We start from the raw sequence: 27,436 nt of genomic DNA, 5'->3' as shown, positions 1-27,436 counted from the left end.
ATTCTCCAGGCAAGAATACTGGAGTGAGTTGTCATTCCCTTCTCCAGGGGACTTTCCCAACCCAGGGATCAAACCCGGGTCTCCCACACTGCAGGCAGATAGATTCTCTACCATCTGAGCCACCAGGGAAGCCTAAGTAAATGTTAGCCATTACTAATTCAGAAAACCTTCAGAAAACTAGGAATAGATAGTAACTTCTTTAATCTGATAAAGGGTACCTACAAAAACCTATACTAACATAATAATTAAAGATGAAAAAGTGAACACCCCCCACCACACACTAAATTCAGGAATAAAACAATCACTATTTCCCCTAAACATTGTTCTGAAAGTTTTGATTATTGCAATTAAAAAAAGAAAGAAAAAAGTGTAAAGACTAGAAAGAAGTAATGGTATTATTGTCCTTAGATGATATAGATGTAAATAGAAAATAGAACAGAATCTACAAACTGCTAAATATTAAAAATAAGCTAATTTATTTGCCATTTGCAGCAACATGGATGGACTTGGAGGACATCATGCTAAGTGAAATAAGTCAGACACAGAGAGACAAACACTGTCTGATGTTACTTATGGAACAGGAAAGAACACATCCGACTCCATATTGGATATGTTTCTTTTATTTTATCCTTTTATTCTAATGCTTTCACTACAATAAATTAAAGAACAGTTGCCTGTAGCCTGAAACATACAGGACAGCCCCGTTCTCAAGTCTCTGACCTTCAGAACTTTTCCATTCATACAGATATAAAAAGTTGCAGAAGAGAGAATAACATTTATCTTGCTGGAGGTTTATACAAACACTGTGACCAGCCCTAGTGGACACCTGCAAGAACAAAAGGATTCCAGCACAAAGAAGTTTGCACAACCAACCACACCCTCTCCTCTTTTTACTATAAAAGAAGCCTGAATTCTCACTCAGGCAACCTGGTTCTTTGGGGGCACTAGTTCACCATCTTCTCTGTCTGCTGGCTTTCTAAATGAACTCTATTCCTTGCCCCAATAACTCATCTCTTGAATTACTGGCCTGTTGGGTGGCAAGTAGTATGAACTTGGATTCAGTAACACTTATATGTGGAATTCAAAACACAACAAACTTGATCCAAATGTAAACTGATATAGTCACTGTGGAGAACAATATGGAGACTCTTTAAAAAACTAAAAATAGAACTACTATATGACCCAGCAATCCCAATCCTGGGTATATACCTGGAAAAAAAACATAACTCAAAAAGACAAATGAACCCTCGTGTTCAGTGAAGCACTATTTACAAGAGTCAGGACATGGAAACAACCTAAATGTCCCTCACCAGAAGAATGGATATAGAAGACATGTTACATATACACAATGGAATATTACTCAGCCATAAAAAGAAACGAAACTGTGCCATTTGTAGAAATGTGGATGGACCTAGAATGAAGTCAGTCAGAAAAACAAATAGCATATAATATTGTTTATATGTAGACTCTAGAAAAATGATACAGATGAACTTATCTGCAAAGCAGAAATAAAGACAGATGTACAGAACAGATTGATACCGGGTGGCAAGGGCAGGTGTAGTGGGATAAACTAAGAGATGTTATACCCTACTATGTGTACAATAGATAACTGATGAGAATCTACTGATTGGCAAAGGAACCCATCCCAATGCCCCAGTGCTCTGTGGCGACCTAAATGGGAAAGAAAGCCAAAAAAGAGGGGATATATGTCTATGTAATGCTGACGCACTTTGCCATACAGCACAAACTAACACAATATTAAAAAGCAAGTATACTCCAATAAAAATTAATTATAAAAAAGCTAGTGAATAAAATAAAACAAACCAAAAAACCAGACTCACGGATATAGAGAACCAACTAGCAGTTCCTGGGGGTGGGGGCGGGGCCCTAAGTGAGTAGGAGAAAAAGGGTTATTATGCAATCACATGTGTGTGTAAAACTTCTGAAAACTACAAAGTGCTACAGAATTTAAAGAATCTTTCATTCAATTAAAAAATTAAATTTAAAAAATATTTAATGAATAGAAAATAGAAAGCAATAAAAAATAAGTTAATTTAGCAAGGCTGCTGTTCAAAAGATCAAAATACAAAAATCAATAGTACTTCTATGAATACAAAACAACTGGAAAATGAAATTTAAATAAACGATACTATATATAACAATATTTTTAAACATTACTTTTTAATTCCTCCTCACTTTCTGGCGTTACAATGGTATCATCTGCATATCTGAGGTTGCTGATATGTCTTCTGGCGATCTTAATTTCAGATTGAGATTCCTCCAGTCAGACTGTACATATATTTACATGATGTACACAGCATATAAAGTAAACAAGCAGGGTAACAATATACAGTCTTGACATACTCCTTTCCCAATTCTGAACCAGTGTTCCATGTCCAGTTCTAACTGTTGCTTCTTGACCTGCATACATGTTGCACAAGAGGCAGGTAAGGTAGTCTGGAATTCCCATCTCTAAGAATTTTCCACAGTTTGTTGTGATCCACACAGTCAAAGGTTTTAGTGTAATCAATGAAGCACACGTTTTCTGGAATTCCCTTGCTTTCTCTATCATCCAACAGATACTGGCAATTTGATCTCTAGTTCCTCTGCCTTTTCCATACCCATCTTGTGCATCTGGAAGTTCTCAGTTCATGGACTACTGAAGCCTGGCTTGAAGGATTTTCAGCATTACTTTGCTAGCATGTGAAATGAGCACAATTGTACAGTAGTTGGAACATTCTTTGGCATTGCCTTTCTTTGGGATTGGAATGAAAAACTGACCTTTTCCAGTCCTGTGGCCACTGCTGAGTTTTCCAAATTAGCTGCCATATAGAGTGTATCATCTTTCACAGCATCATCTTTTAGGATTCGAAATGGTTCAGCTGGAATTTCATTACTTCCACTAACTTTGTTCATAGTAATGCTTCCTAAGGCCCAGTTGACTTCACATCACAGGATGTCTGGCTCAGGTGAGTGATCACACCATCGTGGTTATCTGGGTCATTAAGACCTTTTTTGTATAGTTCTGTATATTCTTGCCACCTCAATCTCTTCTGCATTTGTTAGGTCCTTGCGGTTTCTGTCCTTTACTGTACCCAACTTTGCATGAAATGTCTCCTTGGTATCTCTAATTTTCTTAAAGAGATCTCTAGTCTTTCCCATTCTATTGTTTTCCTCTGTATCTCTTTGCATTGTTCACTTAAGAAGGCTTTCTTCTCTCTCCTTGATAGTCTCTGGGTTTCCCTGATAGATCCGTTGGTAAAGAACCCACCTGCAATGCAGGAGACCCCGGTTTGATTCTTGGGTCAGGAAGATCTGCTAGAGAAGGGATAGACTACCCACTCCAGTATTGTTGGGCTTCCCTTGTGGCTCAGCTGGTCAAGAATCCACCTACAATGCAGAAGACCTGAGTTCGATCCCTGGGTTGCAAAGATCCCCTGGAGAAGGAAAAGGCTACCCACTCCAGTAATCTGGCCTGGAGAATCATGGACTGTATAGTCCTTGGGGTCACAAAGAGTCAGACACAACTGAGCAACTTTCACTCACTTCACCTATATTCTCTGGAACTTTGCATTCTGTCAGGTATATTTTTCCCTTTCTCCTTTGCCTTCTGCTTCTCTTTTTTTCCCTCAGCTATTTGTAAGACCTCCTCAGACAGCCACTTTGCCTTCTTGCATTTCTTTTTCTTTAGGATGGGTTTAATCACCCTTCCTGTACAGTGTTACAATCCTCCATCTAAAGTTCTTCAGACACTTGGTCTACCAGATCTAATCCCTTGAATCTATTCATCACCACTACCATACAACCATAAGGGATTTGATTTAGGTCATACCTGAATGGCCTAGCGGTTTCCCCTATTTTCTTCAATTTAAGCCTGAATTTGGCAATAAGGAGTTCATGATCTGAGCCACAGCCAGCTCCAGGTCTTGTTTTGGCTGACTGTATAGAGCTTCTCCACCTTTGGCGGCAGAGAATGTAATCAATCTGATTTCAGTATCGACCATCTGGTGATGTCCATGTGCAGCGTCATCTCTTATGTGTTTTAAGAGGGTGTTTGCTATGACCAGCGTGTTCTCTTGGCAAAACTCTGTTAGCCTTTGACTGAGTGAGTGTTAGTTGCATCAGTCATGTCTGACTTTTGTCACCCCATGGACTGTAGCCCACCAGGCTCTTTTGTCATGGAATTCTCCAGGCTGTAATACTGGAGTGGGTAGGCTTTCCCTTCTCCAGGGGATCTTCCCAACCCAGGGATCAAACCCAGGTCTCCTGCACGGCAGGCAGATGCTTTGCCATCTAAGCCACCAGGGAAGCCCCTGTTAGCCTTTGTCCTGCTTCATTTTGTATTTCAAGGCCAAACTTGCCTGTTACTCCAAGTATCTCTTGACCTCCTACTTTTGCATTCCAATCCCCTATGATGAAAAGGATATCTTTTGTTGGTGTTAGTTCTAGAAGGTCTTGTAGGTCTTCATAGAACCATTCAACTTCAGCTTCTTTGGCATTAATGGTTAAGACACAGACTTGGATTACTGTGATACTGAATGGTTTGCCTTGGAAACGAACAGAGATCATTCTGTTGTTTTTGAGATTGCACTCAAATACTGCATTTCAGACCCTGCTGCTAACTATGAAAGCTACTCCATTTCTTCTAAGGGATTCTTGCCCACAGACAGCAGATACGATGGTCATGTGAATTAAATACACTCATTCCCATCCATTTTAGTTCACTGATTCCTAAAATGTCAATGTTCACTCTTGCCATCTCCTGCTTGACCACATCCTATTTACCTTGATTCATGGACCTAAAATTCCAGGTTTCTATGTGATACTGTTCTTTACACCATCAGACTTTACTTTCACTACCAGGCTCAGCCACAACTGACTGTCATTTCCACTTTGGCTCAGCCTCTTCATTCTTTCTGGAGCTATTTCTGTACTCTGTCCCAGTAGCATATTGGACACGAACTGGGGTGCTTATCTTCCAGTGTCATCTTTTTTGCCTTTTCATAGTGTTCATGGGGTTCTTGAGGCAAGATGATTGGAGTGGTTTTCTACTGCCTTCTTCAGTGGACCATTTTGCGACAAAATAGTATAAAAAGGCAATAAAAGAATGACAGACTCTATACTGTAACATGCCAATTCTCTGAAAGCTGATCTACAGTTTCAATACAATCCTAGTCATAATACCTATAGATTTTTAGAATAATAATTGGATTCTAAATACATATGATAATACAAATGATGGAGTACAAAACTCCCCCCCAAAATAAAGCTGAAGAAGAAAAACTTTAGAGAATTTATACTACCAGATATGAAGACTTAGTATAAAGCTATAGTACTGAGGATATGGCAACACTGGTACGAAGACAGACAAACAGACCAATGGGACAGAAACACTCAGAACAAATCCGTCTGATTTATACCAAAAGTGCTCTATAACTTAGTGGGAAAAGGACTTTTTTTTTTTTTTTTTCCAAAAAATGGTGCTAGATCAACTGGATAGTCATATGTTTTAAAAGAAATTCTTGATCTCTGCCTCATGTCATTCATACAAATTAATTTGAAATGTATCAGAACTTCAAGTGAAAGGGAAAGCAATAAAGTTCAAGAATATTTTGGAGAAAATTTTGATGATCCTATAATAGGCAAAGACTTTTTAAATAAGACACAAAAATCCACTAAAGATAAAAATAAAGTTTAATAAATTGAACCTCATTAATAGTAAGAATTTTTATTTATTAAAAGACTCTATTAAGAGAGCGAAAAGACTCGCCACAGACTGGGAGAAGATAATTGCTATACATACACCCAGAGTTCCCATATTCAGAATTACAAAGAATTCCTACAAATCTGTAAGATAAAGACAGCCCTATTAAAAATATTTATTTTTAAAATTAATATATTAAAAAGTGCTCAACATCATTTGTTATCTGGGAAATATAAATTAGAAATCACTACACACTGAAACTTTGACAAGAATGTAGAGCAAGGAAGCTTTCCTCCATCACTGGCAGGGACAGAAAAACAGCACATCTTTCGGAAAAACACTTAACTCAGAAATTCTACACCGAGAATAGAGACAATATATGTATCAAAAAATTCATATGAGAATATTCATGACAGCTTTATTAACAATAGTAAAAAACTAGAAACAATTCAAATGTCCATAAATAGAAAAATAACAATCCAATTCATTCAGTGGAATACCACATATTAATAAAAAGAATGAGTAACTGCTACACACAACAATGAGGATAATATCATAGACATAATGATGAATGACAGAAGTCATTATACTTATATAAAGTTCAAGAACAGGCATAATTAATCCTTTACAATAAAAATCAGAATAGTGGTTATTTGAGGGTGGCAGAGGAATTAGATATTGACTAGTAAAAGGCACAGGGCTTCCCTGGTGGCTCAGTGGTAAAGAACCCACCTGCCAATGCAGGAGACTTGGGTTTGATCCTTGGGTCAGGAAGATGCCCTGGAGAAGGAAGCGACAACCTACTCCAGTATTCTTTGGGCTTCACTGGTAGCTCAACTGGTAAAGAATTCGCCTGCAATGCAGCAGACCCCAGTTCAATTCTTGGGTCGGGAAGATCCCCTGGAGAGGGCATAGTAAAAGGCATGAAGGAAAATTCTGGGCTGCTGGAAATGTTTATGGGTGATACTTACAAGGATCTATACATATGAAAAATTCACAATACTGTATAATTAACATCTGTGCAATTTACTGTATATATATCTTAGATTCTAAAACCTCTACACTACATAATTCAAATGGAATATTTGGGACAAATTTTACTACAAAGGATACACCATATAATTTATTTTAATACCCAAGACTAGGAGTAAGGTAGCCTGGATTTTAGCTCCAACTCTATCATTTAGATGTGTAATGTTAAATAAGTCATTTAACTGCGTCTTAGTTTCTTTATACACTACAGTGGGTTAGTACAGATAATCCTTAAAGTTCTTTCTAAATCCAAAAATCTGAGTCTTTAAGATAAATAGTTTAATTTAAAAAATCAAATTCCAAATTACTACAGAGTCACCTAAAGCCTGAATGTAGCAAAACTTAATTAGCTCTTGTAATTCTAACTGAAGCAGGTTAAAAGAAGTACACGCTGCTATTTATTCTGAATCCTCTATACTTATATTTAAGCTCATCTACTTTAGCCAAGACATTCTGGAGCCACCCCTTCTGGTGTCACCCAAGAAACCTGACAGCCAGATTACCTTTCCTTGTTTTCCTAAGGATGGGTTATTCATTCTTCCAGGCCTCACTCGAACACTATCTCCTTTAAAATACCATCCCCTCCTACAGCCACTCAGTCAAAATTAATTGTTCCTTTCTCTGTGCACCCACAGTATGCTGCCTGAACTTCTATTATAGCTCTTATTTCATTCTGTATAACTGCATTCGGTTCCGTGCATTCTTTTTTTTTTTCTTCCGTGCATTCTTGTACACAATTACACCCTTTCCAGAGTATATACTTCCTCAGCCAACCATATCATTCAAATCAAACTCAGAAATCAATGAATAACAGTATAGTAAGATCACCTTCATATCTGATTCTATGTTAATGGTGGCAAAGTGAAACAACAGACACCAAATGCTGCTGTCCCCTACTCAATGCAAGAAGAAATTACAATGAATATTCAAATACTGAACTAATTCTGCCTATTCTCCAGTAGAACAATGAAATAAACAAAGACAGATAGGTGAATAAAAGAGCAAATTAGGCCTGAAATGCGAAAACAAATTATTTATTAAAATAATTCCCAAATTATGTCAGGAAATAGTTGATTAGGGAGAAAGAAAGTGAACTATTTAGCGGTTAAATATTTAGTATCCCTTTTCTGTTAATTGACCCTACTCCTGTCCACATAGTTGGTACAACATAACCTCTATGCTCTGATCACAAATGATTGGTACAGAACAAAGTTCTTCCTGAAATATTTCAGAAACATAACCGGGAAAATAAAGTCAGTCCTTCTCTGAATGACTGAAATGGTAAGATTTAAACGACACAAGAACAGTCAATGGTAGTGTTTTTTCCACTATGAAAAAGGTAGACCTGTGGTAAGACAAAATGGAGCTTACTTCACAGAGTAAAGCAAAAACAAAAAACAGTTGTAAGGACCTTCAAACCGTGGGTCCAAAGTTTCTAGCACCTCATCCCATGTTTAGGCTCTGTGAAATAAGACACTCCATTATTCTTAATAAATTTCCCCTTTACTAAAGCTAGTCCATTTGAATTGTCACTTGAAACCAAAACAATCCTGCAATAGACTGTTATTTTGATGATCCCAAATTTATCGTGCTTCCTAGTATTCCTAGTCTCTTTCCACAGTGACTCCAGGCTGAGCCTCTGACTATGTTGATCAAAAGAATAAGGTTGGAAGTGAGGCTCTGCCAATTTCAAGACTACCCTTTAATTGTCCTGGCAGCTCTGTTTCCTTCTTTTCACAATGCTTGCTCTTGGAATACTTGTTGGAACTCAGCCATCACACCATGAGGCTAATGAATCAGACATGTGGAGAAACTCACATGCAGGAAAACCAAGACCCTGCACAACAGTCCCAATCAAGCCTCAGATGACTGCAGCTAGACTAGAACCCTGACCAATGCCACGTAAAGCAGAACTACTGAGCTAATTCATAGAAATGTGAGAAACATTAAACTGTAGTTTTAAACCACAAAAGTTGTGGTGTTCATAGGGCAAATAAAGTTTGACTCGCATGCAGGTAACTTAAAATTATACTTTCCTAACAAAGACTATGTCTTTCAGCATGCATTGGGAAGCTATAGCGCCTTTGGGCCAACCCTGGACAACTGTTTTTGTAAATAAAGTTTTACTGAAACACAGTCATGCTCATTTATTTACATATTATCTATGGCTGCTTTTATGCTATGAGGGCAGAGCTGAGTAGCTGTGACATAAATCATATAGCTGGCAGAGACTAAAATATTTATTATCTGGCCCTTTACAGAAAAAGTTTAGTAAACCCTGTCATGAACTGCTTGGTAAGTGTTTTAATATATAAATGACTATAACTGTAAACCTACTTTACAACCAACTCCTCATACCTAAAAGATGACACTGTAAACATTCAGTAGCTTTAGCTTAACAAAACACATGGCACATATTTGCCAAAGGCTGAATGTTTGTGTCCAGCCTTCCAAATTCACATGCTGAAACTGGTTCCCCTAGTTAGTGGTGTTTGGATGTGGGGCCTTTAGGAGGTGATTAGGTCATGAGGACCTAGCCCTCATGAGTGAGATCAGTACCGTTAAAAGAGACTCAGAGAGTCCCCTCCCCATTTCTGCAATGTGAAGAAACAGAGAGAGATGGTTATCTATGAACCATTAAGTAGGCCCTCACTGGACATTGAAGCTGATGGTAACTTGATCTTAAACTTCCCAGACTCCACAACTGGGAAGAAATAAATTTCTGATGTTTACAAGCTACCCAGTCTATAGTACTTTGCTATGGCAACCCAAGCAGACTTAAGACAGTTACTAATTGGACTGCACTGCCTGTTAACAAGTCAGGCTATGGTCAAACTAACAGATTAATTAATAAATTAATTAATAAAGGCCAGGAAAACAACAGTAATAAAATCAAATCCATAACTATTTAACTGAAGTTCCTACTTATGGGGATAGGAGGGTCCCTATTTCAAGTTTCTCATGTATTAGATAGGACCCACTTCTGAATTGCATTCAAAATCAGAAAGGAATGATGTTTCATTATGATGCATAATTGGCAATTTTTCATTAATAATGCTTCATAGATATGTCTGCAGGAAAAAAATGGAAAATCCAAAGTCCAGTATTGACATAATCAATGATTCTCAAACTTTCCTGCCTAAAACCATCTTTGACAATGCTTTAAATTTTATAGATTTTCTTTTGGTTATCTGGTACTTTATAAAGTATCTTTCACTTTTTATATATAATATTCATTTGTCTTATGTCCCTAGTAAACCCAAACACAGCAAGGTCTAGACTTTGGCTCACTGTCCCTGGGGTTTACTATTTTCCTTATATATCAATTAAAACTCTTCTATAAATCAACTATTATGTAATGTAAATAGTTTCATTTTGCTATCACTTTATCATCCTGTATTACTGCCTCACTTAATATTTAAAACCATTGTATTATATTTAAAACTCTTCCACCTTCTTAACTACAGTATAGTATCCCCTAACTATAATACGAACATATCTGTATATAGAGGCAGTTTTCTCCACAGATCTTAACAAGCCTTAGAGACTATCAGAAGCAGTTTCCCATATATACTTTAAACCTATGCCCCCAAAATCTCAAATATTTGTCCTTAGTTATCAAACTACAAACACCTCTTCTGACTCTAACACCACCAAAATTAAGCTAGAAAATAAGACTCTAGATCAAGCAAATCCCCAGTATAGTATCGACCTTTAATGATGCTCCGTAAATAAGATAAAACAGAAAAACAGCATGAAAATTAATCACGATTGGGTCATACAGCTAAACGTTAAATGTCTGCTTTCTATTATCATATTTGTAATGGTAATTAGATTCAAATTTATTATAATATATAACAAGCACGCGATGATTATTTATTATGTGGGCACACTCACTCAACACTTACACTTGTTATTTCACTTACCAAAACAACCCTCTTAGGCAAGCAATGGATTATTCCTCATTTCATGAGATGAGAAAACTGGAGCTTACAGAAGTACTTCTAAAAACTCCACTTAACTCAGGTATAAACCCAGGCATGAAGCTAAAGCATAATACTGTTCATTGAAGCTACATGTCTTATTTTTACAACAGCTTCATTTTAAATATTTAACAGCAAAATAATCATACTATTTGTGGGGATTGCTAATTTTCGCTTTCCAGGTCTCTGGCATATCACTACAATTTAAATTTAAAAGGAATAAGGTAATACTTCAAAACCTCTTAACCACTATTACCCTTCTAAGCTTGACTGTGTGAATCAGTTATTATACTTACATGTATATAATTTGTATTCTAAATCTTAAGTGTTTTGCCATATGAACTCTCTGTAGCATGTGACAGTGAATGAAATAAAATTGCATATATTTTGCAATGGAAGTAACAGACATTATTTCCACTTACAGTTGGTATGAATGTCAGTGTCTTTTTTCCAGCAGTTTTCCTGTTTGAAGCAAGGAAGGCATTTCAAATCAATAATTTTGCTGTCAGTAACAGACTGTAGATAATGTGACTACTAGCAGTGAGAGTATGGTAAACATGAGGTATGTTCCTGAGATTGAGATTATTAAGATTTTAGAACTGAAGGAGATTTTAGAAAGCATCTCTTCATCTTTACATTTACAGATAATGATACCAAACACTCACTGGAAAAATCCAAAACAGAACTTATTCCAATGTTCTTTCCCCATACAGTAGTAACAGAATCAAGACTAGCTGTTGCTATCATAGATTTTCTGAATAAAATAATACATTCAGCCAATCTTTTAATGTCAAAATAAGAAGAAAAAAGTCAGAGATGATAACTGAGAAATACACACATACACACTTTAAAGGCAAATCCAGAAAAAAAGAATTAATTTTCATAGTAGCAATTACTATTGGAAACCACTATTTCTACAGCAAAAAGCTAAAATATTAATAATACAAAGACGTTATACAGAATTCCAAAAGATCATTTTCAGGACAAAGACCATTATTTCCCAAAGAAGTGTTAAACAGAATTCTCCTTTGTCTTGAAACAGCATTCCATCTTCAAAAAGTTTTGGCAACACTAGACTAAATAACGTTCAACAGGCTCCACAACTGCAGTATTACTCACATATTTAATATGCTTTAATATGCTCTGACGCGTATGCTTTAATAGGCGTCTGACTCATTGCGACCCCATGGACTATAGTCTACTAGGCTCCTCCATTCATGGGATTTTCCAGGCAAGAATACTGGAGTGGGTTGCCATTTCCTTCTTCAGGGGATCTTCCCAACCCAGGGATTGAACCCAGGTCTCCCACATTGCAGGCAGACTCTTTGCCATCTGAGCCACCAGGGAAGCCCCTGATACGCTCTAGTATACTGTTAATCTCCATAAGGAGGGATATATTTATTTAACCACATTAAAAGCTCTTAATATCATACCTATTATAACATTTCCCAGAGAAGTGCTACTAGAACGCAACTTAGGAAACACTGGAAGGGATCATTTGAAGAAAAAGAAAACTAAAGACTCATAACTGAACAAAACTTTAAATAAAGCAATATAAAAGAGCTGTTGCAAAAACTAGCAAGGTCTTACTGTTACATGCATGTGCTGTGCTGTGCTTAGTCGCTCAGTCCTATCTGACTCTCTGTGATACCCCCAAACCTCTACCCCCATCTGCCACTGTCTGTAGCCCTCACGACCCCTTTGCTCCTTTGTCCATGGGATTTTCCGGGCAAGAATACTGGAGTGTGTTGACATTTCCTCTCTCAGGAGATCTTCCCAACCCAGATATCAAACCCTCATCTCCTGTGTCTCCTGCATTGCAGGCAGATTCTTTACTGCTGAGCAACTCGGAACTCCTAATACATGTATATAATTCAAGAAAGAGTTGTATCTCAAAAGAACTCATAAAGATTAAAAAGATAATACCAAATGAAGGTAAGGATATTAATTACAATTAGTACAAACTTGTCCTCCAAAAAGGGTGTAATTTTTATCAAAATTTTTAAAAGCAGATACTGTTTACCCAAAAATTCTATTTACAGTAATTAATCTTACATTTAAAAAAACTCACAAATATGCAATAATAAATGTACCATTTTATCATCTACAGCATTCGACACATGAAAAATTAGAAACCTCTATGTCCATCAATTGAAGATTGATTAAATACAGTGTAACCTATGATGATATGTAACAAACATTAAAAAGAAAGATGTGCATCTCTATGAACTGTTAAATGCCAAGGAGTATACTGCAGAGGTTAAGAGCTTTACTCTAGGAACAGCCTGTGTGTGTGCGTGCTTAGTCACGCAGTCGTGTCTGACTCTGCGACCCCATGGACTACAGTCCGCCAGGTTCCTCTGTCCATGGAGTTTCCCAGCCAAGAATACTGCAGCGGGTAGCCATCCCCAGAGATCTACTGATCCAGGGATCGAACCCGGATCTCTTGCACTACAGGCAGATTCTTTATTGTCCGAGCTGCCAGGGAAGCCCTAGGAACAGTTCAACTCACAGTTTGGCCTTTTCTCAGCGTGGCCTCTTATTACAGTAATTTGAGCAAATTACTTAATCTCTCTCTGCTACAATTTCTTCTAATGTAAAATGGCAATATTGATACTATGATGAGGATTAAGTAAATTAATAGGTTCTATGGCAGGCTCTAGAAAATTATCTCACACTTGGTAACTCTCAATTAACCCTGTACTATTATTTCCACTAACATGAAAAGTTGTCTGAACTATGACGAAAAAAGAGGAAGGTACAGAATACATACGAGCAAAGATCACAAGCTCAAATACCTACCAGGCAAGGCAGATAACAAACAGGTTAAGCGGGAACTGTGGGAAACTGGAGAATACATGCCCTATCTCAAGAGGATAGCTACTCTGACCAACTACTGTCCTATGGGAAGAGGTTACAGCATTGCTGATCTTAAAAAACTAAAAATACAGGTTAATATAAAATGTCTTTTGTAATGTTAGAAAGATACTTCTTTGTAAAGACACAGTATGAAACGTTGTACTGGTTAGTTATGGGCCATAGTCTACCACTGACTGCCACAAAAAGGCATCTATAATAGATGAGAAACTAGGTAGAGAAGGGGGCAAGTGTGTAAAGTCACAGCAGAAAATACCATAGAGAACTACAGCACCACACACCACAATAAAAGGTATTCACAACAGAATACAGAAATATAATTGCTCAGAGTACAGTTGAGCCGGTGCTTGAATTCCGGCAGGGCCGCAGGTGTAACCTTGAGCAAGTTACCTAATCTCTGTTTCTCAGGCAGAATAAAAAGGAATAATACATTTCCTTATAAAGGCTATAAAGATTAAATAACATGTGCTAAGTGCTAAGCACAAACTGGACATATTTATGCCTATAAATATGCATGTATATATATAAACTTGACAGATGTTAGCTATAATTACTTAAACCTGATTAAATAAGATAATTAAATTATGTTCAATATTTTCTATCTTAGCAGAAAATGTGTAATGGTTTAAAAATTTGTATCAAAAATGGCTTAACGTGTAACAGATTTGGTGCTTATACTTATCCACATCAAATAAAATACAGAAGCACTTTATTCCTCAAAATGCAACATAAATGAAGCATGATTTGTCAGAATCTAACTTGACTAAATAGTGTGTTCATGTTGGTACTAAAATATAATCTCCAACAGGATGACTGTGTCTGTCTTACTCACTGTGGTATCCCTGACTTTAGCACAGAGCCAAGCACATAGTAGGTACTGAGTACTGAATACATTGTTTTCTGTCTCCCTCACAGTAACTGGATAAGGTGGCATAATTTCTCCCATTCAAAGCTAAGGAAATTAGGGTAAAATGCAGTTATGCTGTCTTGTAAGTGGTAAAAGATGTAGAACTTTTGACTCCTATTTTATGCTTTTTTGACTATCAGAATTAACTTTCAAAATAACAGCATTTTCAGAATCTTTCACCTATAATTTCAATTTTTAATATTTTAAAATAACAGTTTAAAAAACTACTCTAACTCTTACACAGATTATGCCTATCAACTTAATTATATAAAAATCAGAAAATATATAAACATATAAGAGAAAATAAAAATATATAAATAATATATTAAATTTGATAGTATGAAATATCTCAAATACACATCATTGATATCATCCTGTCAACAGTAAGAAATGTATGGAAAAATACTAAACCCCATTCCACTTACCCTGAACTATCATTTTAGTAATAATAATGAAGTTCTTGTTTATCTAAACGTTGCTGAGCTACTGTTTCCTAAACTACTAAGTGTCACGCCATCTAGTTTTTCTTTTTTAACATCATTGATACTTCATTAATATTAATGAAATATTCCATTAATAGATCCTATAACAAAAGGGCAAAGATGTGAAGAACACAATCACCTGTTTCAAAAACTGTAAAATCTACTTTAAATAAGATGTTTCTACATGAAGTTATTAGCAAATTGCACCAAAATAGCATATGAAGAGGAAAGAAGATTACTGAGTACACAATTAACACTTGAAAAAGAATAGTTTGAACTGCACCAATCCACTTACACCTAGGATTTTCTTTTTTTTGAGTAAAAGTACTGTAGTACTACATGATCCAAGGTTGGTTGAATTCTCCCCTTGGATAGGGGAGAATCAGAGAAAACAGACTACAAAGTTTAACCCGGTTGTGGACTGTGGGGCAAGTGGGTGCAAGTGATGGTATCCCTACTCACCCCTCCCACATTGTTAAAGAGTTGAATGTATAATCCAAGTTAGACACATATGGTAGAATTTTCACATACATTATCTTAGTTCTTAACAACCCTGTGAAGTAAGCCTCACTACATTCATTCTGGAGAAGGAAACTGAAATTCAGAGGTAAAATGAGCTTCCCAAAATAAAGGGCAAATCAGAGTTTGAAATACAAGATCTGACTCCAAAGTCTTTTTTTTTTTTTTTTCTTTAAACCAGATCTTGCAGCTTTCCACACGTACATGATTATAGGGTCTAGCAACCTTTATAAACACTACAAGAAAACAATGAAAGACATTATCGTAGAGAATAATTCCTAGGAAAGATTCTGTTGAGGAAATGAAGTGTGAGCTGAGTCTGAAATTCAGTGTAAAACTGAAGTTCAGTTGCTCAGTAGTGTCCGACTCTTTGTGACCCCATGAATCGCAGCATGCCAGGCCTCCCTGTCCATCACCAACTCCCAGAGTTTACTCAAACTCATGTACAGCAAGTCGGTGATGCCATCCAACCATCTCATCCTCTGTCCTCCCCTTCTCCTCCTGCCCCCAATCCCTCCTAGCATCAGGGTCTTTTCCAATGAGTCAACTCTTCGCATGAGGTGGCCAAAGTATTGGAGTTTCAACCTCAGCATCAGTTCTTCCAATGAATACCCAGGACTGATCTCCTTTAGGATGGACTGGCTGGATCTCCTTGCAGTCCAAGGGACTCTCAAGAGTCTTCTCCAACACCACAGTTCAAAAGCATCAATTCTTTGGTGCTCAGCTTTCTTCACAGTCCAACTCTCACATCCATACATGACCACTAGAAAAACCATAGCCTTGATTAGATGGACCTTTGTTGGCAAAGTAATGTCTCTGCTTTTTAATATGCTATCTAGGTTGGTCATAACTTTCCTTCCAAGGAGTAAGCGTCTTTTAATTTCATGGCTGCAATCACCATCTGCAGTGATTTTGGAGCCCAAAAAAATAAAGTCTGACACTGTTTCCACTGTTTCCCCATCTATTTCCCATGAAGTGATGGGACCAGATGCCATGATCTTAGTTTTCTGAAAGTTGAGCTTTAAGCCAACTTTTTCACTCTCGTCTTTCCCTTTCATTAAGAGGCTTTTTAGTTCCTCTTCACTTTCTGCCATAAGGGTGGTATCATCTGCATATCTGAGGTTATTGATATTTCTCCCGGCAATCTTGATTCCAACTTGTGCTTCTTCCAGCCCAGTGTTTCTCATGATGTACTCTGCATATAAGTTAAATAAGCAGGGTGACAATATACAGCCTTGATGTACTCCTTTTCCTATTTGGAACCAGTCTGTTGTTCCATGTCCAGTTCTAACTGTTGCTTCCTGACCTGCATATAGGTTTCTCCAGAGGCAGGTCAGGTGGTCTGGCATTCCCATTTCTTGAAGAATTTTCCACAGTTTATTGTGATCCACACAGTCAAAGGCTTTGGCATAGTCAATAAAGCAGAAATACATGTTTTTCTGGAATTCTCTTGCTTTTTCGATGATCCAGCGGATGTTGGCAATTTGATCTCTGGTTCCTCTGCCTTTTCTAAAACCAGCTTGAACATCTGGAAGTTCACGGTTCACGTATTGCTGAAGCCTGGCTTGGAGAATTTTGAGCATTGCTTTACTAGTGTGAGAGATGAGTGCAATTGTATGGTAGTTGAAGCATTCTTTGGGATTGCCTTGCTTTGGGATTGGAATGAAAACAGACCTTTTCCAGTCCTGTGACCACTGCTGAGTTTTCTAAATTTGCTGGCATATTGAGTGCAGCACTTTCACAACATTATCTTTTAGGATGTGAAATAGCTCAACTGGAATTCCATCACCTCCACCAGCTTTGTTCGTAATGATGCTTTCTAAGGCCCACTTGACTTCACATTCCAGGATGTCTGGCTCTAGGTGAGTGATCACACCATCATGATTATCAGGGTCGTGAAGATCTTTTTTGTACAGTTCTTCTGTGTATTCTTGCCACCTCTTCTTAATATCCTCTGCTTCTGTTAGGTCCATACCATTTCTGTCCTTTATCGTGCCCATTTTTGCATGAAATGTTCCCTTGGTATCCCTAATTTTCTTGAAGATATCTCTAGTCTTTCCCATTCTGTTGTTTTCCTCTATTTCTTTGCACTGATCACTGAGGAAGGCTTTCTTATCTCTCCTTGATATTCTTTGGAACTCTGCATTCAAATGGGAATATCTTTCCTTTTCTCCTTTGGTTTTTGCTTCTCTTCTTTTCACAGCTATTTGTAAGGCCTCCTCAGACAACCAGGTTGCCTTTTTGCATTTACTGTTACTTTTGTGAGTGATAACACAAAAATTTCTAAATGAAAAAAAATCTAAAAATTTTCCCTTAGGCTTATACTGACAATGTAATCACTGAAATTTTTCATCTTTTCTTCCATTTCTTATTCTCTTGTATTTTCAATGTATAATCTACCCCTCCCCCATAATGATTTCCATTATAAAACCAAAAAAGAAAAAAACTAAGCCTGCTATCCAACATTTCTCTTTCCAGCTAGTCAGATACTAAAGGATAGAAACATATATTGCCATAAGAGCCTCCTTCACGTTAATAGTGAGAAAAGCTGAGAATTACAGAACTTCACTGGCCAGACTAGCATTAGAGAATGAGTCTTCTAGAGTTCTTGCTATGGCCCTGTGCTCCTTAATTTTTCCTCACCAAGCACCAATAACAGAAGAACAATGAGGTCTGGAGTTATATAATAGGTTCACTTGAAATGTCTTTGAAGTTTAATTTTATCTAAAAGCTCCTTCAAAATTCTACATTCGTGCCTGATTTACTCATGCTTATTGTAGTATTAAAATGGTTTAAATACTACATTCTAAAATCGATATTTTAGATCAATTTTGATCTAAAAATTGATATTTCAGGAAATTGATATTTCAGAAATTATGATGTTTGTTTCCATAGCTTAGATTCTAAGGCTTAGAATCATTAGAGTATCCGTGTTCAATGTCATGTACCCCAACTTGAAGAAACAGGGCACAAATTGTGTAATGATCCTTTCACATTTCCTTGCTCCTTTATTTTTCAAATAAGGACATTTTTTAAAACATAGTAAATTTAACTCCGTTTTTTTCAAAATGTATACTTACTGGCAAAACTATTGTAAAAGTTGTTGCAGTTGTTTAATTACCACATCTTCAAGCAGTTCTACATACTCAGTTTAAACTGATTAAGTACAAATTCGCTTATAAACTCATTAAACCACCTGGATGGAATCTCTACATCACAAACCTCATTAGACATTTGCTTTTCCGAGAGGTCACTCAAAAATTAAGTAAGGTTGCACACTATTCATATTAACAACAGATCCAACTGCTTTTAAACAAGTTAAATAATCTGTTTTTCTTCTCTGCCTAGATGTAAAGGAAGATATCCCTTGTGGTTTCATTATTTTCTTTCTCAGGATTTCCTTATTTTAACATCTCAAATTCTAAATAAGCTTAGTTTTCAATCTTATTTACAATTGCAAAGTATAGACTTTATCTATTTTACTCACTATTTCAAAAAAGCACCCCATTCACCTTAACCAGGAATCTAGCACCAGTAAGAGAAAAACAGATTCATTCATCATTTCCTCCCCAATAACAGGCTGCTGATTCTCCACCACAAACCCCAGTTAAAGTCAAATAGTCATAAGTATCTTTAATACAGTTAAAACTCTTAACTAAATTTGTGTACTACTAGTTTATAAAGTCTTTGATCAAAGGTAATAGTATTAAGTGTATTCAACAGAATCTAATGTAATGATTTCTTAATCACTAATACATTGCTTCCAATCAGAAATTCATGAAGGAATGACCTAGTTTGAGAAATAAGCTTCTTTTTAATAACAGTCATATAGATCAATATTGGTATGCTTGACAGTACACTCAATTCCATTTTGTAGGATACAGGTTTTGTTTGCCATAGTGATTTGCCTTACTTAATGACAGCATTTATTCTCAAAAGATATATTTATATATCTTTATCAATAAATGGGCTTTTCAGAAAATAATAATGACACACATAATATACAAAGATAGGCACGAGGAATGAAATGAAATAAATGAATGAACAATTCCAGAGTCATATGATTATTAAATCCTTGGCTTAGAACTTGTTTTTTTAATACGTTGACTTTAGTTATAAATGACTGAAATACTCCCTAAATGTAACTAATATTTTAGTTTCTAGTTTACAATTAGTCTTTCATCTAATCTCTATTATCTAGTCTTATATATGTCTAATATCTCTTACTAATTACAAATCTACAACTTAGTGCAATAAAATGTATATTATTAGAGCAAAACCATGATTTTAAAATGCCCTTTCCTAAGTATTTGCCTCTTTTTCTCATCCATGTCACTATCAGTGAAAATTTAGGTAACGGATTATTATCTTTAGCTAAGTGCTCTGGTATAGCAAATATCAGCAGTGGCTAGCTAATATGATATTAAACAGCCCATGGAGCATAATCTATTCCTGTATCACAAACATATATGTACTCTATTTTCCTGATGTTTCCATGGAGCTTACAGAGGTAGAAGTAGTCTGCTTCCCTAATAAACAGATTCTTCAGAAATAGGAGGAAAAAACGGTGAAAAGTGACACATTTGATATAGTGAGCCTGCTGTGTAATTGTTAAGACTGACTAAGTATAATTACTACTGAGGTTGTAAAAAAAAATAAAAAAGAAAACTCTTACATCTGTCCTGTCCTACATCTCATTTCTAGTCTCAAAGCAACAGTACTTGTTTACTTGCCTCATGTTATTCATCATCACACTGTCTTTAGTCTGTTATAAATAGTAATAGAGAACATTAGAAATTGATATATTAAAAACTAGATATTAGATTACTAAAGATCACATAACTTTCATTTCTAATAAATCAACGTAAAAAGTTACTAATAAAGATACTGTTTTCGCAGATGGACAATAATCTTCAACATAAAATGTTTCCATGATAGCCTATGTAAATGTTTCCTTTTACCTGACCCAAAAAATAATGTAACTAAAATATCCATGTTACATTAATTATCATACTGATTTCCAAGTTCTGAATGATTCAAGACAGTGATAGAAAAAAGAAATGCCCTTGCTAAATATTCTCCTACTATATTCTTTCAAAATTCTAACAGTTAATCGATTTGACAAGTTTCAATAGCTGTATACCGTATTTTCCAAATTTATAGCTGAGACAGGATTACAAAAACATCCAAAAGATGAAAAGTTTCAAAATGGTATAAAAATTATCTTTCAAGAGATTAGCAAAGATGTCACAAAGAACTCAATTAAAGATTTTAGAAATGACAACACAATTCACCAAAATACTAACATATTGTAAAATGTGTGCATTTCCTCTAAAGTATGTAAAACCTCTCTAAAACAGACTTACATAAATTACTTAAAATCACTATTATGAAACATGAAAAGGATATTTTATAAAACAAGCCCTCCACCTTTAAGAGAGCCACAAATTATAACTCAAGAAACATGGTTTCAAGTGTGGCCTCAATTCAATTTTCTTAAGTATGAAATCATAGTATCTGCTTAAGTTCAGTAAAGAATAATTTTACATAGTAAAATTCAATACTTGGAAGTTATACAAGACAAAATTGTGCAAAATGGTTTTATTTTTGTAGGTTTTCACTGTGTGTGGAATGTTAAGATCATAAATATTAAGCTATTCATAGTAAAATCCACTATTCACAAACAGAGCTGGTGCTCGTTCCTCTGATTCTTCTCCGTGTTTCCAGGCTCTAACATAGCAGACAATATTTGTTTCAATAATTTTAAGTAAAAATCTCTCAGAATTATTTCTGACTCCAAATATCCATTTTATCACCAAATCCTATTGTCCTCTGTTAACATCTCTCCCAAATGTGCACCTTCCTTTTCATTCCTTCAGCTATATCCTCATTCCTGACCCCAGACTCTCCCCCCTAAACTACTGTACTTCATTTTCATGAGATAGTTTGACAATATATTGTCTTTAATTCCACTGCCAAAGTTATTTTCTCTCATTGACATTCTGCTTGTGCCACCTACCTATCCTACCTAGGTATGCCAGGGCCTTTGCATTACATTTTTATTCTGCTCAAGAGCCTCAACCTCAGTAACATATTCATTTATAAGGCTGCCACTGAACTGACTTTCAACTCCCCTTAAAAATGTCAGTTTCTTCTTACCACTGATAAACGTAACAAATTCTCTCTTTAAGTAATCACATTTACTCCTAATCCATCTGAGTAACGAATACCTTTTACATTTAGTTTTCAATCACACAAGTAATTTATTTAGACAATTTTAGCACAGTAATTACATACAATGTTTCTTTATTTTTTGCGTATCAATGTCATCCCTATTGGGCTGCAGAGACACAGATAAGGGCTGCACCTTTCAAAGCATTCTGTACAACAGCTATCTACTATGCCACTTGACTCAGGTAAGCTGATTCATTAAATAAAACGATCTGAGAAAGCTTAAATAAACAATAAAAAAAGTTTTTTTTAAAAAATCTCTATGGTTTAACTTGAAAACATTCATGACCTTTCATTTCCGCGGACAGTTGACCCACTTTGCGTTCTATTAAGCTTGACTCTCACTACTCTATTAATTTTAAATTCTAAAGTGAGAGTTGAGGGCTGATATTCGGCATATAATTTCACACCCCGCAAAAAGACTCTAAAAATCAGCAATGTCAACTCCAAGATTTCCGAGTTACAACTGAATCTTCACAACAAAGCAAGAGCTTCAGCACCAAAAGAAGCGAACAGCGCATCTTCTAATAGAGTGGGAGGTGGTTTCCCTTCCCTGCAACAGATTCAGACTAGTTTCTCTATCGCAGGGACTTTCAATTAGGAAAATTCAGTAAATTACCATTAACATCTGGAAACAATATCAGAGAAAGACGACCCAGGTATTTAAAAGAGAACAAGGGGTACCATGAATATCTTCTTCATAAAACTCAGCAGTCAAATTAAGCTTTGCATTCTTTATCTTATCAACAGAGATGTTTCTCTGCCTAATAATAATAATAAAGCAAGTCTCATTCAATTTAGTCCCTTCTCGAGCACCGTCTCAACCTGTCAGAATTTGACAAGGGGGAAAAAAAGTGTGTGTGTGTGGTGAGGCAGGGGGAAGGAGAGGGGGGAGAACATGAGGATTCCCGTCTACATCGCTTCTTTTTCCAAAATCAGTAAGTCTTTTGGATTTCCTTCCCTCCAAACTAAGCTCTCAGGTTCCAAATATAGTTCTTTAACCCCCACCTCGCCACTCAATTACATAGAAACCTTACCAACTATAGAACCACAGCAGAAACCCCTACAAATCGGCTTGCTATTCATCTCGGAAGTCATGCCCTGCAGCAACTGCCTGTCGCCGAACTGAGGGATATTACCCAAATACAACGCAACGGAATCAGACATGCAGAGCACACACGGCTTCCGCGAGGGAGGGAAACGCGACCCGGGAAAAGTGCGCTCCTCACAAGCCTCGGGAGGGTGGGGGGAGGTCTCAGAAGGGAGGGGGACGGAAGAGCCCGAGTAGGGGAATCCTTCCCTCTCAAGTAGAAGGGCTGGATCCCCAGTCGCAGGCTACAGTCTCCCCTCTAAGAAAACGAAGAGGCGGGCAGAGGGCCCTCCACTTGGGAAGGCAGAATGCAAACACTTTCCGAGGTCCTGGTGCAAGCCGATCCCCACCTCCCGGGGTGGGAGGGGGGGACGAAGGGTGTCCCATGGGTGGCAGAGGGGATTCCCGGCTCGCGAGGGGCAGCCTGAGACCGAGCAGAGTTTCGCCTAAAGAACACCCATGTCGTCTGTGGCCGGTGCCCCGCGAAAGCACTGCTAGAGCAGCGCGGGGCCGCCCAGGTAGGGGGAAGGGAAAAGAGGGAGGGGGTGGAAAAGGGATTCCCCTCTCTCTGGGACAAGCAGTAGCCGAGGGAGCGCGCGGGCCAGCCGAGAGCGGCATGCTTCAGACTGCGGAGCCGGGATCCCGTCGCCTGCACCGGCAGCCAGGAGCCCCGCAGCGCCCGCCGCACCGGCCCCTCGGTCCCCAGGGGCCCAGGACTTCGGCTGCGAAGGCACTGGGGCCTGACATCCCACGGGATCGGCCCCAGCTCCCGGGGGACCCCGCGGGAACACCCCAACCTCCCAGCACCTCTCAGCGGTTGTAAAAACGTCCGCCCCCCCCACCCCGTCCCCTTCCTCTGCCTTCCCTTCTCCCGAGGCCGCAGAGAAGGGTCATCACAGGCAAGAAGCCCGAGGCAAGCCGGGGACAGCGGCCGCGGCGGTCCTGGACCTCCTCCCCCGGTTACCTGTGAGGACTCCAACCCGGATTTGGTGGTCGTGGTTAGTGAGGATCATTCCCTCGGTCGCCATGTTTCCCAGCGCAGTCACCGCACTGACAGGAGCCGGGAGAAGCCAGAGCCCGGAGCGCGCGGGCCGGGAGCGCGCTCGCTTTGGAGAGCGCGAGAGCGAGAGTGCCCGGGGAGCGCGAGCCGAGCAGGGAAGGAGGGGGAGGCCGCCGAGCGCTCCGCGGCCTGCGTGAGTGAGAGGCCGGGCCCCGAGCGCGCGAGTCCGCTGGGGGATGGGGGGCGGAGTCAGGGCGCGGGACCCCGACTTCGGGTCGCAGGCGAAGGGCTGCGGGTGGGGAACGCGGTGGCTGCCCAGGGAGACCGCGCGGAGGCGTAGGAGCGAGGCGGCAGAGACTCGTGCCGCTCTGCGGAGCGCGAGACCCAGCGCGGCTAGTCGGCAGGAGACTGAGGGGAAAGGAGAGCACAAGCTCCGGAGATTGCGGGGGTGGACTCGGGCCAGGGGCGGAGCTACACCGCGAATCGTGGAACTCGTGGAGAGTGAGGGGAGGAGTGAGCGCTCGGTTGCGAAGTGCTAGGAGCGGGAAGGAGCCGGCCCAGCCCAAACTGGACCGGGGAACGCTCCTGGGCGCGCGAGTAGCGCCGGATTGGCTAGGAGAACGCGGAGCGAGTGCGCGCGAGACACGAACGCAGGCTCCGCCGAGCCCCAGACAGAAGCAATCCCCTGCCGAGCCCGGCTCCTCGTCGTTTGTCCGCGACTCCGGCCGGCTCTTGGGGCTACGGAGCCCGCTCTACCGAAGGGGAAAAGGCTCCAGGGAGCCTGGAGGTGCCCTAGAAACCTGCGTGAGTGGCACAACCGCCAACTACTGTGACAGCCCGCGGTGAGCGAGGGAGGAGGTATCCTATCCTACCACATCTTCGCGCTTGCTTTTTTAGTCGACTCGACCTGCCCGAGGATTTCCCAACTCCAAGGCTGTACCTACAGGAGGGTCCTCACTAGCGAAGCTTAGGAACCTGCGGCAGAGCCCCTTGAGAAATAACAGGCTTCTGCTCCTCCCTCTGTCCCATGGTTTTGTGGCATCAGGCTTCTTCGCTAGAGGCTCTGCTTTTAGTTGAAAAACACCAATCTTAGAGAATGAGATTAGAAAATGTTTCTCCCACCTGAGCTAGAATCACAAAACTGGAAATAGAACCCTGGTGGTGGCAATTTTCCTTTCAGTATTTGTGGGATGAGAAATTACCATGAAAATAGCTTTTGTTGACACTTACCTTCATGTATATTTTATGAAGTGTTGTTAATCACCTGTGGCTATTTCACATAGGTTTCTTAGTTCTTTCTAGCGCTTTCAACTTCTGAATAAAACATGTACACCCATGTATGTATAATTTTTCTTCTCAGCTGTAGTAAAACTGGGAAGCATAAAAAATGAAAATATGTCCCAAAAAACTATAATTATCATTTGTACACAATGAACATCTCAATTTGATGGTTATATGAGTTTTATTATGCCAACTAGAACGTGGACTAATCCCTAACTGAAGATTCATATTGTTACATATTTCATTTTAAATAATGGGAGTACATAGGAGATGATGGGTGGAATTGAGGTAGAATAAAATTAATTAGTAAAATTACTTTTGAGTATGTATTGCTAGTATTTTTGACAGGATTTAAAATTGAAGCCAGCTCATGATCCCACTTCCTATAATGATCTATCACCATAGAGCCTGGGGGCTTGTGGATTCTGAACCAGTTTAAATGAGAGGTATATATGGGAAGTATAAATTCAAACAAAGATAAGCAAATAGTTGGTTACTTTACCTTTCTATCTTTATTCCCTCTAAGAACGCATAATCTGAAATGATTTTAAAATATCTTGTATTTTTAGAGAAATTCTAATTCTGCCCACTATAGATTCTGTAACCTTAAATAAATTGGGGCCTTTTTCTATATCCTTTAAATAAATTGGTAGATAAGCACCCTATCAATTCAGAGTATTCTGTTATTATTCATGGAAAGAAACTGGCAATTTCGTTTCACAAATGACAGAAAGCAAGAGACTTTCTGTATCTATAAAAGCAGTAATGGTAAAATTCATTAAAATTTAATTGGGAAAGGTAAAGATGAATTAAGCCTTTTAAAGTATATGGAGGTTTGTTAAAACTACTAAAATTGTTGAAAAGTAATGTTATAATAAAACTGGACAATTATAATAGATGCTTGTCTTTCAACAGTTTTCCTCAAGTGTATTCATCTCTGCTGAGTTTAGGAATCTGTAAAAAAAAATGTATGTACACAACAAAATTTACACAGGAAAAGTCCAGCGACCACATTACTGTCTAATGTGACTTTTTCTTTTACTGCTGGTTATTGAATGAATATTGGGTATGCACATGCTTCTTAACGCCATGTGACATTTCTTCAGAATTCATCCTGGAATCAAGTTTACAACAAAGAAGGCTTTCTGGAAAGTAGAAAGAGAGTAGTATTCCCAAACCTTGATAAATGTCTCAGGAACATATAGAGACAGAGGTGGGAGAGGAGAGAAAGTAAAAAAGTTAAAGGTTTGTACCTAAAGAATTAGAAATGCCCAGGGATTTATTCTCTCCATTCCTGATATTTTAATGAAATAATGAAAACTAAGAGTTTACAATGAGAATTAACATAAAAGATGGGTAAATATTTGGCTGTCATAATGATTTTCATTATAAAAGTTATGAAAGTTTATCAGAAATGAATTACTAAATGAAGAAAAGTTGAGTTTTTCTAGTAATGGTGTATTTACATTTAGCCTTCCTAGGACTTTAGTTTTCCTCTGGTTAGTCACACTTTCAATGTAATAAGGCAAAAATTTACTGGCTTTTCTGGGGTTAGACTCTCCTCATTAGCACTAGATGTAAACAGGAACAAATTTGGTAATGGATTATTTTTCTGTTAAGTCTTATTCTGCTCTTGCCTCTTTCCTGATTGTCTAATAGCCACAACTGAGTGGATTACAAATGGGTGCAAGCAACATTTTGAATAGACTTAATTCCACTGATTTGTACACTTTAAAATGATTAAAATGGTAAATTCTGTTATGTTTTTAGTACAATTTTTTTAAAAAAGCATGAATGTAAGGTGAAACTCTGGTTGATTTTAACATAGTATTTTCGAAAATCCCAAAGGAAGTGTGATGGAGTTCAAATGAATTTTTGACTGATTGAATTAGGCAATGTATTAGTTCCTAGGGCTGCCATAACTAAGTACCACAAACCCAGTGCCTTAAAACAACAGAAATTTGTTCTCTTGTGGTTCTGGAGGCCAGAAATATAAAATCAAGGTGTTGGCAAAGCCATTCTCCCTCTAAAAACTCTAGAGAAGAATTCTTCCCTTGCCTTTTTCTAGTTTTCGGTGGTTACCTACAATCCTTGGCATTCCTTGGCTTATAGTTGGATCAGTCAGTCTTTGCCTTTGTCTTTGCATGGCCTTCTTCCCCATGTGTATTTTTATTTGCTCTTATAAGAATACCACTCATTGGATTTAGGGCCCATATTAATCCCGTATGACCTCATTTTAATTAATCACATCTCCAAAAACCGTATTTCCACACAGGTCACATACCAAGGTTCTGTGTGGATGTGAAATTTGATGGGACACTGTTTAGTAT

General features: G+C 38.2%; 1 protein-coding gene across 8 annotated transcripts in view; it reads right to left on the bottom strand.

Annotated features, from left to right (window-relative positions):
* Window positions 1-24,560, bottom strand: part of GPHN (gephyrin) — a 524,662-nt gene extending 500,102 nt beyond the window's left edge. The window contains exon 1 of one of the 8 annotated variants that reach the window (XM_043472320.1): window positions 23,790-24,560. In XM_043472320.1, the coding sequence (XP_043328255.1) occupies window positions 23,790-23,853 (64 nt within the window). In that variant the 5' untranslated portion in view covers window positions 23,854-24,560. The remainder of the gene's footprint in view (window positions 1-23,789) is intronic. The other 7 variants (XM_043472318.1, XM_043472321.1, XM_043472314.1 and 4 more) reach the window with 7 other exon arrangements.
* Window positions 24,561-27,436: the final 2,876 nt, after the last annotated feature.

Source organism: Cervus canadensis, chromosome 6 (assembly GCF_019320065.1).
Source record: "Cervus canadensis isolate Bull #8, Minnesota chromosome 6, ASM1932006v1, whole genome shotgun sequence".
In the NCBI taxonomy this organism is placed as follows: domain Eukaryota; kingdom Metazoa; phylum Chordata; class Mammalia; order Artiodactyla; family Cervidae; genus Cervus; species Cervus canadensis.
Note: the sequence above shows the minus strand (reverse complement) of the source record. Positions and strands in the feature narration are given on the sequence as shown.